Source organism: Lissotriton vulgaris, chromosome 7, assembly GCF_964263255.1.
Source record: "Lissotriton vulgaris chromosome 7, aLisVul1.2, whole genome shotgun sequence".
NCBI lineage: Eukaryota > Metazoa > Chordata > Amphibia > Caudata > Salamandridae > Lissotriton > Lissotriton vulgaris.
Genome location: NC_141695.1, coordinates 822,729,567 through 822,743,908, shown reverse-complemented (window position 1 = coordinate 822,743,908; position 14,342 = coordinate 822,729,567). Strand labels below are relative to the sequence as shown.

General features: G+C 41.5%; 1 protein-coding gene across 1 annotated transcript in view; it reads right to left on the bottom strand.

The window, feature by feature from the left end:
* The window catches only part of DNAH17 (dynein axonemal heavy chain 17), a 15,539,113-nt gene that overhangs the window by 887,917 nt on the left and 14,636,854 nt on the right, over window positions 1–14,342 (bottom strand). Inside the window, exons 76-77 of the mRNA XM_086931082.1 lie at window positions 9,145–9,336; window positions 8,873–9,052 (exon numbers count right to left, since the gene is read on the bottom strand). Of these exons, the coding sequence (XP_086787208.1) occupies window positions 8,873–9,052; window positions 9,145–9,336 (372 nt within the window). The remainder of the gene's footprint in view (window positions 1–8,872; window positions 9,053–9,144; window positions 9,337–14,342) is intronic.

Here is a 14,342-nt window from a genome sequence, read left to right as displayed (position 1 = left end):
ATATCTGCAACCCTTAGTGATTCAATCTCACAGTTACATCAAAGACACCACTGACTTTTTGTTTAAACTTTCCAAAATACCAAATCTCAACAATGAATCCTACGTGTTATGTACAGCTGATGTGAGTTCATTATACACCTCTATACCGCATCTAGGAGGAATTGAAGCAATTGAACAAGTCTTACTGAACAGCGGAATTGACGTGAAAATGCAAACATTTCTAATTGAATTAATGATTTTCACGCTATACCATTCTTACTTCAAAGTTGATGATCGATGGTTTCTACAACTCTCAGGGATGGCCATGGGGAATTGTGCTGCCCCGTCATACGCAAATACATACATGGAAAATTTCGAGAAGAACTACATATACACCAATACGAACTTTCAGAATCATGCCAAATTGTACACACGGTACATTGATGACCTCTTCTTTCTGTGGTCAGATACCAAGGAAACTCTACATGACCTCATGACTGAAATCAATGATAAAGATCCACGCATCAAATTGACATGGCTAATCAGCGATACAGATATCGCATTCTTGGATGTACATATAAAAAATACCCCACAAGGATTGGTCACCGACCTCTATAGAAAAAGTACTGATCGCAACAATTCTTTACATTATGCTAGTTTTCATCAAGGTTCCCTTAAAAAACATCTCCCATTTTCCCAGATGCTACGCGTCAAACGAATAGTGTCTGATGAACTGTTGGTTGAAGACCGCATCACAGAAATGCAAAACAGGTTCCTTGAACGAGGTTACCCCGACAATGTTTTGCAACAAGCACGTGATCGTATCACCACCATATCACGAGCGGAAAGTATGACCAAGACTCAAAAGAACTCAGATCAGCGTATGGTGCTTGTTTCCAAGTATTCAACAGTCAGTTACAAATACAAAAAAATCATCTGCAAACATTGGCCTGTGTTAAAAAATGAAAACGATTTCCAGGGAATTTTTGAGGAATTACCAATATTTGCACATACCAGAAGCAACAACTTGAAAGAAATTTTGGCAAAATCCACAGAGCCACCTAAACAACATCGAGGCACCCAACCGTGCCGAAATTGCAGTCATTGTAACAGTGTAATGAAAGGGAATACCATACAGCATCCTATGAAAGGTCACAATGTGAAACTTAAGGTGGACGCGACATGCGATACAGCCAATGTGATCTATGCACTCAAATGCCCGTGTGGCAAACTTTACATAGGCAAGACAGAACGGAAAATGAAAGTACGCCTCAACGAGCATAAGTCCAATATCAGACTGAGATCAGAAAAATCAAACATTGCCATGCATTTTATTGATGCTCGCCACACCATTGCCCAAATGAAATTCATTGTTCTTGAAACTGTCTCCAAAAGAGAAGGAATTGACAATACCAAGTTCCTACTCAAGAGAGAACTTGAATGGATTTACATGTTACAGACCCTTAAGCCGAATGGGCTCAATGACCGTACTGAATTTAGGTGTTTTTTATAATTTTGAAAATGTTTTGTATAACTCTGTTATGTACATAACTGACATTGCTCACACATTTGCTTCACCTTGTTCCTATATCCGCCATCACATCACCATTCCAATATGGCTGCCACACTTTCCCAGCACTACCTTTATGTGTTAGTCCATCTTCACTTTTCACTCCTCAATTCATTTATCTTCTCGTGTTTGTCCTTGCACGATAGACAACCGGCTGTTACCTGCATGAGCACGCGTCTTCACGCCGCTATGTTATTCATCTCGAAGTAAGTGCATGCCAACGCGCGGCTTGTTCGCTTTAACAAACACGCAACCGGTCTCTTTCCGGAGCACGCCCTCGCCGGCTTAAACATCCTCATAGAATACGCACGTTACTTAATAACTGGAGCCCCACCACCCGACTCTGCTAGTTAACCTTGCTCGCATAGTTTAGAAATCATTTCGTGTACTTTTGTTAATTTTTGTCACAATCCCCTCACGCCACCAATAGCAGATAACTTATTTAAATCGCACCATGAGCACTTTATACAATGTACCCACGTCACTTTACAGCAGTACCCCTTACACCCCCTTATGTATTCTTCCTCCTCAGCTCATCCGTGACCAAGGGCTAAACAGCCCGAAATGCATAGGATATAACTGTTCGGATGTTCAACGATGTTGTCTTTTGATATGCTTTAAATATCAGCAAATTACAAACAAACTATAAATGAAACAACTTCAAAGAGAATAAACGTCATAATTTCAAAGAATTCACGAAGCACTTTGGGTGATCATTCTTGGTGTGCCTCATTGGGGATGTACCTGCGGTTCCCGCAAACACAACTCTATAGCATTATCCTGTGGTGTGCAGACGGACAACACCACCCTGTGAGAGCACCCTAAATTTCAACAACCTTTGCGTCAACTTCCTATCCAATCTAGTTGTGCACCCCCCACACCCTTTTTTGATATATCTTATTATCCGCCCACGGTGGGGTAGCACACTTTCAACATGCAATTTGAAGACATCAGCAGAAGCACGGAAGCCAGAGCACACACATTGGCATACGATGACACAGAAAAAGACAGAATCTACGCGCTGATTGAGGAAGATATAAGCCCTACCACTAACACTAGAAACAAGGAACAATGTGTGAGGCAATTAATCTACTTGTCAAAAAGACACATCAACCAGAAGCTCCACGCGAGCACTTTACTGCGGTATCACCGGGCACTCAGGATCCCACGTGGCCTTCGCATCGCATTAAAACCTTCACTATGCAAAAATTCTAAAAGCTTCCTCGAGAAATGGAATGGAATATTAAACAAATGTAGCCTAGACCTCATATTGTTGATTGTCGAGGAATTGGCAGGCATTCTCAAAGATTTGGAGACGGAAATGAAAGAAATACAGGAAGAAGTGAAAAACCTACTAACACCGGAGGAATTAACATCTATACTTGAAGACACCTAAACCATCTTGGATAAATATCAGAAAGAAATACTTGAACGCAAAGTCAGAAAATTTCGACGGGATACGCTTGACTACAAGCTTGATGAAGTTTACTCATGGGCCGATGTTTATGCCCAAAGACGCCGTAATAAACCATCGACCATGAACACTGACACTTCATCATCTGACTCAGATTCAACTAGAATTCCACCTAAACGTCCCCAACCTTTCAGGCAACCAACTAATAAAGAACAAGCCAGCACATCAAGTGCCAATCAACCACAAGACGTACCTGCATCCTCGCAGTCTTTTTTAGAGGTAAGCCAAACTCCACCCGACGACCCAGGCGGAGCAAAAACAAAAGACAGAGAAAAAAGTCCACCAGCCACGAGAAGCACGATTGCCAAAAAGAAACATGTCTCGTAATTAACATTTCGAAGACAGAAATTAGCGACTATCAAATGAAACTATTGGAGAAAGGTACTTCATTCATCCCAACCACTTCGACTAACCTGTTGGAACTTGAAGTAAGCACCTTCAAATTCACCCGTAAACTCAGACTCAGACACTTTTTTGACAATGTTTTACCTCCTGCAACTACCATTAAAGAAGATGAACTCAAAGGATTACGACCACCAAGCACATATCTACCACCAACCAGCCACAAATGTATAGATTTATTTGAAACTTTAGTTCGCCAGGATCTCTCCAGCATCAACTTCAAAACACCAAGGAAGATACATAACTTAACCACCAAAGACCGTGACACACTTAAATCATTGGCTAACAACCCCGACATCAAAATCACTAAAGCTGACAAAGGCGGTGCGTTAGTTATTCTTGACAGTGAGATGTATAGAAACAAACTTAAAGAGCACATAGAAGACACCTCAACCTATATGGTACTGAATTGTAACCCCACTAACGAATACCAAGATTTACTGAAAGATATCATTCTCAAAGCATTTCAAAACGGGGTTATTGAAGAACGCACCAAAAAATATTTGCTTATCGACTGTCCAAAAAGCCCAACGATACATATGAGCCCCAAAATCCACAAAAATCTGATGGATCCGCCATTCAGGCCCATAGTATCCACGAAGAAGTCTATACATGAGAGGACTGGTAAATTCATTGATAAATATCTGCAACCCTTAGTGATTCAATCTCACAGTTACATCAAAGACACCACTGACTTTTTGTTTAAACTTTCCAAAATACCAAATCTCAACAATGAATCCTACGTGTTATGTACAGCTGATGTGAGTTCATTATACACCTCTATACCGCATCTAGGAGGAATTGAAGCAATTGAACAAGTCTTACTGAACAGCGGAATTGACGTGAAAATGCAAACATTTCTAATTGAATTAATGATTTTCACGCTATACCATTCTTACTTCAAAGTTGATGATCGATGGTTTCTACAACTCTCAGGGATGGCCATGGGGAATTGTGCTGCCCCGTCATACGCAAATACATACATGGAAAATTTCGAGAAGAACTACATATACACCAATACGAACTTTCAGAATCATGCCAAATTGTACACACGGTACATTGATGACCTCTTCTTTCTGTGGTCAGATACCAAGGAAACTCTACATGACCTCATGACTGAAATCAATGATAAAGATCCACGCATCAAATTGACATGGCTAATCAGCGATACAGATATCGCATTCTTGGATGTACATATAAAAAATACCCCACAAGGATTGGTCACCGACCTCTATAGAAAAAGTACTGATCGCAACAATTCTTTACATTATGCTAGTTTTCATCAAGGTTCCCTTAAAAAACATCTCCCATTTTCCCAGATGCTACGCGTCAAACGAATAGTGTCTGATGAACTGTTGGTTGAAGACCGCATCACAGAAATGCAAAACAGGTTCCTTGAACGAGGTTACCCCGACAATGTTTTGCAACAAGCACGTGATCGTATCACCACCATATCACGAGCGGAAAGTATGACCAAGACTCAAAAGAACTCAGATCAGCGTATGGTGCTTGTTTCCAAGTATTCAACAGTCAGTTACAAATACAAAAAAATCATCTGCAAACATTGGCCTGTGTTAAAAAATGAACCCGATTTCCAGGGAATTTTTGAGGAATTACCAATATTTGCACATACCAGAAGCAACAACTTGAAAGAAATTTTGGCAAAATCCACAGAGCCACCTAAACAACATCGAGGCACCCAACCGTGCCGAAATTGCAGTCATTGTAACAGTGTAATGAAAGGGAATACCATACAGCATCCTATGAAAGGTCACAATGTGAAACTTAAGGTGGACGCGACATGCGATACAGCCAATGTGATCTATGCACTCAAATGCCCGTGTGGCAAACTTTACATAGGCAAGACAGAACGGAAAATGAAAGTACGCCTCAACGAGCATAAGTCCAATATCAGACTGAGATCAGAAAAATCAAACATTGCCATGCATTTTATTGATGCTCGCCACACCATTGCCCAAATGAAATTCATTGTTCTTGAAACTGTCTCCAAAAGAGAAGGAATTGACAATACCAAGTTCCTACTCAAGAGAGAACTTGAATGGATTTACATGTTACAGACCCTTAAGCCGAATGGGCTCAATGACCGTACTGAATTTAGTTGTTTTTTATAATTTTGAAAATGTTTTGTATAACTCTGTTATGTACATAACTGACATTGCTCACACATTTGCTTCACCTTGTTCCTATATCCGCCATCACATCACCATTCCAATATGGCTGCCACACTTTCCCAGCACTACCTTTATGTGTTAGTCCATCTTCACTTTTCACTCCTCAATTCATTTATCTTCTCGTGTTTGTCCTTGCACGATAGACAACCGGCTGTTACCTGCATGAGCACGCGTCTTCACGCCGCTATGTTATTCATCTCGAAGTAAGTGCATGCCAACGCGCGGCTTGTTCGCTTTAACAAACACGCAACCGGTCTCTTTCCGGAGCACGCCCTCGCCGGCTTAAACATCCTCATAGAATACGCACGTTACTTAATAACTGGAGCCCCACCACCCGACTCTGCTAGTTAACCTTGCTCGCATAGTTTAGAAATCATTTCGTGTACTTTTGTTAATTTTTGTCACAATCCCCTCACGCCACCAATAGCAGATAACTTATTTAAATCGCACCATGAGCACTTTATACAATGTACCCACGTCACTTTACAGCAGTACCCCTTACACCCCCTTATGTATTCTTCCTCCTCAGCTCATCCGTGACCAAGGGCTAAACAGCCCGAAATGCATAGGATATAACTGTTCGGATGTTCAACGATGTTGTCTTTTGATATGCTTTAAATATCAGCAAATTACAAACAAACTATAAATGAAACAACTTCAAAGAGAATAAACGTCATAATTTCAAAGAATTCACGAAGCACTTTGGGTGATCATTCTTGGTGTGCCTCATTGGGGATGTACCTGCGGTTCCCGCAAACACTACTCTATAACGTGATGGTGTGCCAGTGGAGGAGGTGATGGCAAATCCTGTTACCCACTGGCGATTGGTGGCCCTAAAAGGTCAGACTAAGATGGTTTGGAGGCTGCGGCAGAAGGGGTCCACCCGCTGGCCCTCAGAACCACAGTCCCTAGCCGCGCAGGGGCTGAACATCTTGCGCTCGCCTGTGGCTCTGGGCGGAACGTGGCGGGCATCCCTTCCATAGCCACGAAAGGGGCAAAAAGCAGACTGCGCAGGGCGGGTGGTGGAGAGGCCCAGGACCTGGCCATAGCCCGAGAGTCCTAAAGCGCTCCAGCGCGTTGTCTGCCTTGTTGCCGAATAGGCGACAGCCATCAACGGGCATGACCATAAGAGTGTATTTGAAATCCCCTGAAAAACCAGTTGACCTCAACCATGCGTAGCGTCAAAGGGCTACTGATGTGGAAACCATCCTGCCTAGTGCGTCGGGTGTATCCAGCCCACAGCGTCTCTTCCTTCGGCAACTGTATGAGAGAGTATGGCCAAGGCCTTCTCTGGGCACTGGGGCAGCACTTGAGCCACCGTATCTTACATGGAGTGGGTGTAACAGCCCAACAGACATGTAGTGTTTACTGACCGCAATCCCAAGCAGGAGGAAGGAAACATCATCTTCACAAGATGGTTCAGCTTTTTGGATTCCCTATTGGGTGGTGCGTTAGGTAATGAGCCTTTGGAGGTGGAGACTTGGACCACTAAGCTCTCAGGGTTGGGGTGTTGGGAGAGGAAAGAGGGGTCGCCCAGGGCCAGGCGGTGGCATCAGGCAATCATCCTATCCACAGGAGCCCCTGTGTTGGGCCTGGACAAGGTGCCCAAAAGGATATAAGTGAGGGCTTCATTAAACAGTAGCAGGGGCTCCGAAGAGCTTGCTGCTGGTTGGAGCACCTCTGTCAGGAGGTTAGTCCTGACTGCCATTGAAGGTAGCTTTAGGTGGAGGGCCTCGGCCACCCTACGCAACAGCACCACATAAGACACTCCCTCCTGCGTAGCTATGGTAGTAGGAGACAACATGCCAAGATCTGGTGAGGTATCCAGACCACTGGCTTCCCCCAGGTCCTCTCCTAGTCCTCCTCACCTTCTTCTGGCTGCCAGTCTGGTCCAAAGGAGCCAGGGTAGAACCAGAGCACAAAAGTACCCGTTGGCACCGGATTCGGCGTCGGTTGACTCTGTCTACATCGAGGTGGATGGCAGGGTCGATGTCGGCTGGGGACACAGCCGACGCCGGCTGCGGACGTGGTGCTGGTGGAATCGGTGCCGGGGGAGGTGTAACTAGGTCAAGCGGCTCTGATCCGAATCCAGACCTAGATCCAAGTGGACCCTGGGGCGCCAAGGCCGAAGCCACCGGCATCGAAAGCTCAGGCTCACAGCCGATTCCGCAGGGCCAGGAGGCACGTCAGCGGAGTTGGTCTGCCCAAAGATGACATGCATCACTTCATAATATTGGCAAAGCTGGGCAGGGGTCGCTCCAGGTCCCCGGGAAGGGAGTGAAGCCGGGAGTCGACCCTTTGGGCTCTGCATGCGGAGCCACAGGAGGGGTACCACCCGCATCCCTTGTCGCGTTGGACGATGGAATGGGAGAAGTCAAAGAGCGACGATGCTTCTTCAACTTCTTCTTGTGCTTCGATTTACCTGACCCTGAGTGCGAAGACTTGGAAGAAGAATGATGATGATGATGATGATAACTCCGCGACCGGTCCCTCGACCTCCCACGCGACAGGGAGCTCAAAGGGCGTGGAGCCGACTGCCGGGCTTCGAGAAGCTTTCGGGACCGCTCACGTAAAGTCTTCAGATTCATGGTCTGGCAGTCGCAGCACAACTTGGGGTCATGGTCGCGCTCCAGGCAGAGCAGGCACATGCGGTGTGGATCCGTCACCGACATCAGTCGGCTACAGGAACCGCAAGCCTTGAAGTCGGGCATCCCTGACGTGCACCAGGAGTCGAAGACTCGAAAACAGTGTAAAAAAAAGTCGGCAAAAAGTCAGTCAAAAAGTGACTGGAGGTACCGCTCTCTCCGGATCTGAGCTGGCTGGCGCAGAAAAAGAAAGAACTGACGTCAGCGAGTAGCTACCGCGACGTCATACCGAGGACCACAGCGCTAAAGACGAACGCGGAACCGACAGACGCCACCTTTCGACGCGCCGGGGTACTGCTGACGAAAATTGTTTCTGGATCCAGTCTGATGCCTGGGGGTAATTCTAAGGTAAGGAATCTATAACTAACTTTCTTTATGGGAGAGGATAACAATCCAAAGGTGCAACGTAGCATAGAAATAATTTGTGGAGCTGGGAATCCAACATTTTTTAATGACACTGCAGACTTCTTTTAGACTCTTGAAGGCAAAGATTTTTAAGTAGCTGATGAAGTCTTTTAAAAACAAATATCTGAGCTGCAGAGTAGTAAAACGAAATTGAACAATGCAGGTTGTGAAATTAAATCAACAGTAGTTCACAGACCATTCTCACCTTGTAATCTGAGTTTGGTGGAACTGGAAAACCTGGTGCTAATGGCATATCTCCCTCCAACATCTCTGTACGGATGTACTCTGATAAGTATGTTCTACACAACCTGCGGTCCCAGTCATCTGTGATGTGACCCCCATACATTATTTCACCAAAAAGATATCGCAGGTCATCAAATGGAACCTAAGGAAAGGAAAGAGTCAGTAAGAGTAAGATTACTGTCATACAACTCAACTGATAACAACTGATATTTTCCTTGAAATTCACTATCATACCCTGCTGTTGGCTTCCAGATAATTGAAGAGCACACTGACAGATATTGTTAAATCTCCATTATTAAAAGGATAAGTTCTATTCCAGCCCTGAGCTCCGAATTTACGTCTCTCAGCAACCACAGCATGAAAATAGCAAAGTGAAAACAAAATGACCTTGAATTCAGATTCCCTGACACACATCTCCAAAGTGTCCTACAATAAAGCACAAAAAGAATTTAGTTAAACAAAAAAAAGCATAAGAAATTAGTTAAACAATCTTTGCAAGATTTCTACTAGAAATATACTTTTTCTTGTGGAGTTATCAGATTCAGAAACTATATTCCACAATGAGAAATAGCCATAACGCGTACAGATTATACATTATCATACAAATTCTCCATAAAAAAGAAGTAACATCTCAATTCATACCATCATTATTATTAAAAACTCATAAAATGACATTTTACAAATTTGTAGTGATCACAATCAGTTTGCATCTCATACTGCAAGATAACATTTCTTTAAAAAGCTAGAAGAAAATTATTAATAAAATCAGTCCACTAACGTTGTCCTCCCAGAGGATACTGCGGCATGGATAAACATACCCACACAATGACAGTATTTGTTATCAATTAAAATTCATAGATCATGATAAGCCTGCGTGCAAGATTGTATCTTTCCGAGACTCATAAAGGGCCCCAGAAATCTTTTTGTGTACAACACATAGTAGCCACCCCAAGAAATTAAAATGCATCATGGAATGCGTTGCCTTGTTATTGCATAGGCATATCCTAGAGTCAAGCTCCTGCTGATGCCACAGAGGGAAACATACAGAGTATTTTACTGTAACCGTCCTAAAGCTGAACATTTAACAAGTGTAACCGAGCTCCTGTTAGTATTTCACAAATATTCCGAAGGTGGTTCCCCTAAATTAAAATGCAAGTAAGTCATGACACTCTTGTCCCGATTCACAGAACTAACTTAAGACAAAATCCTAAACTTACTACTTTTGGTATTCACAGAAGTTAGGATTTTGTCTTAAGTTTGTCTTAAGACAGACTTAAGACAAAATCCTAACTTAAGTCTGTCTTAAGTCTGTCTTAAGTCTGTCTTAAGACAAACTTAAGACAAAATCCTAACTTCTGTGAATACCAAAAGTAGTAAGTTTAGGATTTTGTCTTAAGTTATTTCTGTGAATCGGGCCCTCTATGTCTGGCTTTCCCCATGCAGTCTATCTGTTTTAGCTTTCTCAAGTAATAAAGACTTCACTAGCTTCCTACAGGCAACAGTCTGTGGTACTTTATATAAAAATGTATCTATTAAACCTATTCTCCCCAATGTGTTTTTGACGTAAGCCAACCAGGGAATAGAAAGGCTGTTATCACAGGCCAACCAATCATTGATTATAATCTTTATTAATATTGCATTTTCTGAGCTCCAAATGGGTAACCACAGATTGGCCGGTCAGCTAATATAAACACTCAAATAATCCATACCTAGCTTGCTGTAGCAGCTAAAATGGGCGGTTAAAACAGGGGCTGACAATATTCTCCTTTAAAAAAATGTCCTCCCTCTGAAGGTTCATCGGCTCAGCTAAACCCCAAACTCCTGTTCCATAAGTCACAATTGGGGCACATTGTGTAGAATATATTTGCATTAATGGTTTAAGGGGCCTCCCTCCCCTTGGTGATGGTAAACTGAGTAAGAAAAGACCCAACTGCCCTTGAGAACTTAACTCTGTTTTGTGTAATATGAGGGAACCAAAACCAAGAATAACTGAAAATAACCCCCAAATAGGAGAAAGTGCTTGTGCTTGCGCCGACAGTAATGGAATGTAATCTCTTACACTCTGGGCCACATGTCAGTTCAGTTCAATAGTCTTCATTTGAACATAACAATGGCCATAAAACCACAAAATTAAAGTACATTATACATCATTTAATTTTTCGCATTCATAGATTATTAAAGAACTTTGCACATTAGATCAAAACAGATTTAGAACCTCATTAAATATGACATTTGCCCAATTATATAAACTTAAAAAACAAATATAAATAAAATTATATTTGGCACCCTTAGTGATTAGTGCTCATTATAACTATTAGCATTCTCTTTTGACCAAAAATAAATATCCTTATAAAGCATACCTCTTCCTCAATATTAAAGTGGATCAAATGTAGTTGAGGACAAGAAAAGAAATCGTAGGGGTTTCTATACATTTAAAAAAAAATCCCTCTTGGTATGAAGTAAAGTGCTTATGCTTTAAAATGGTCGTAAAAGGCGTCTTCCCAAGGTAATGTATAAAGTTCAAAAAAGTATATAGTGAATTGTTGTTTGTGATGAGGAGTTGTAACATGGGAAAACCGTAAGAAATTCAAACCAGGAGCCCGGGTTACAGAAAGCAAACAAAAAATGAATTGTATTTAACCTGAGCCTTGTAAGATAAAATCTATGTTCTGTTTTTTTATCCAGGTTAAGTACTGCTCTGTCCATGCATTGTTAAAATAGGTAGATGGTTAAGAACTTAAGTTAAATTACTTGCCCTTGCGAATCTAATGTCTTCATGTATCATAGTAAATGTTTCCTTAACTATGGCCTTAGTTCGGGGCCCAATGCAGTCTGGAGAGTCAAAAAGGTTAATCATGCCCATGTTATTGAAGCTTTTCTTTACATATGCCAACCACTGGATAGTATGAGAAGATATGGGTGACCCAATAGACCCTTGTAGGCTTGGGCAATGTGTAGGTTAGGATAAGGAATGGCTACAAGGGATTGTATTTATAAACTAAGTACCTGAGGTTTAGCGTATAGCATTTAAGGGTTGATTAAACAATTGAACCCTATCGTATCCACAGGATAACTATATCATTCTTATGTTATTCATAAACATTCAATGAAATCAAACTGAAGAGAAGATAAAATGAAGTGGGCACACAGTAAATTAATTTTCTATGAAAATGTTTAGTATTGAATTGATCAGAGAGTACAAATCATGGGGATAAAAAGAAGAAACAATTCCAATATTGGCAGTTATGAATAGATGTACATAAAAATCAACAAATCAATTCATAACGTATCAACAACTCCATAGGTAAAAGAAGAAGACCAAGTTCACTAGTATACAGAGGTATCCTTCGTGCATTGATGCTGTGGAGATGGTGATTAAGTCGACGTTTCGGTCTTGCTTGTAGGAAGTAATAAGACCATCATCAGGACTAATTTTTCGTGTAAAGAGCCTCCTATGCAAAAAGCAATTTATGTACAATTACTACCATGCTTCAAACAATCTATGAAGACAACAAAAAGCTGCTATACTAGCTTGTATCAAAAACTGTGTGCTTCACATCCTAATGATGTGACTGAGAAATCAACATAAATTAATGCAGTAATAGTTAATAAAGCATTTACCTTCTCTTTATTAGATGCATAAAAAACATTGATGAAACTTACACAAATTATCATAATATGTTCCCAAATGGAAAAAACATTAATGAGACTCAGAGAGATTATCATATTGTTTTTCCAAATGGAGGCCAAAATTAATAGACTCACTTAGAAGGAACACAGCGAAGATAATGACTGGTCGCCACCTTCAATATATTCAACTGAAGAATCTGAAACAATACATAAATGCCACTTTTATATTCATCCACTATTTTGGACTACTTCGAATACCAGCGGTGTTTGAAGGAAGCATACCTGCAGTGACTAGCGATGTCAGCTGTAACTACGGTAAGATGGTTTTGTTGGAAGTCTTGACTGGGTAGACAGAAATATTGTGGTATCTACAAAGAATTATTGCATTTTGTAAAACGGTTTGTGTAACTCAAATAAGCATATTAAATGAAACAGACTAAAACTGAATGTTTCTTGTGTATTTATTTATAACGAACTATAAATTACAAATACCGCTGTATTTCCTCAAATCTTCAAGAAAGAGAGCTAAAATGGGGTCAGAGCCCCACTAGTTCTGAGTTTCCTAGTTTAAGAGCGGATGTCAGTGTTAGTGACGCTCGTGCTCTCTCGTGTCGTGTAATGAGAGCGAGCTTTCTTAATATATAGCAATCAGGAATGACTCTAATAAAAAAGTATATATTGGTACAGCATCGATTTTCACTAGGCATACATCCTAATACGGCTGACACGTATTGGATACATTGCATCATACCATTTAACAAACATAATGGAGGTGTCGTTTGTAAAGCCAACTAAGTGATAACTATTCTCAGATAAAAACAGCTACAATTGGAGCACCAGGAATCTGCTTAGAACGGTAATAGTTAATACTTTACAAAGCATGTGTCTAAAATGGTAACATATTACCGACAAGATGAGGCAGTAAGTGTCAACAAAATAGAGATGTCGTTTATGAAGCCAACTTAGTAATAGCTATTCTTAAAAAAAGAGAGAAAACAGCAGTTAGAGCAACCAGCGTCTGTTTGGAGCTGTAGATTGTATTGTATTGTATTGTATGTTGATTTGTAGAGCGCGATTGATGCCCGGGGGCGTCCAAGCGCTAAGAACCATCATATCGAGAGGGGTGACCGGGGGAATTTACTGAGGGCAGTTGAAGAGGAATGTTTTGAGCTGTTTCCTAAATGAGGAGAGATTGGGGTTGGCTCTCAGATGAAGGGGTAGGGTGTTCCATAGCTTGGAAGCGTTGTGGGCGAAGGTCCTACCCGTAGATGTAAATGTTCTGCGAGGCATGTGTCAAGAATGATGCCATATTACTGACAACATGCACCAATAAATATATCACAGGTCGTTGGTCTATGGACCGTGGACATGTGAACTAGTTCACCATATTCTGGTGCAGTGGAAAAATAAGGTTCTAGGGCTATGCAATGTTAAGAGCTGAGTTATAACATGTGCAGTAGTGGTAATAATGCTATACCGGGTGCACGAAAATGAAATACTAGCATAGCCACATGCGCAGAGTTAAACAGCAGCATTGTATCTTGTCCTTACTAATTGTTCGTGCATGTTGTCGGTAATATGGCATCATTCTTGACACATGCCTCGCAGAACATTTACATCTACCGCTCCAAACAGACGCTGGTTGCTCTAACTGCGGTTTTCTCTTTTTTTTTTAAGAATAGCTATTACTAAGTTGGCTTCATAAACAACATCTCTATTTTGTTGACACTTACTGCCTCATCTTGTCGGTAATATGTTACCATTTTAGACACATGCTTTGTAAAGTATTAACTATTACCGTT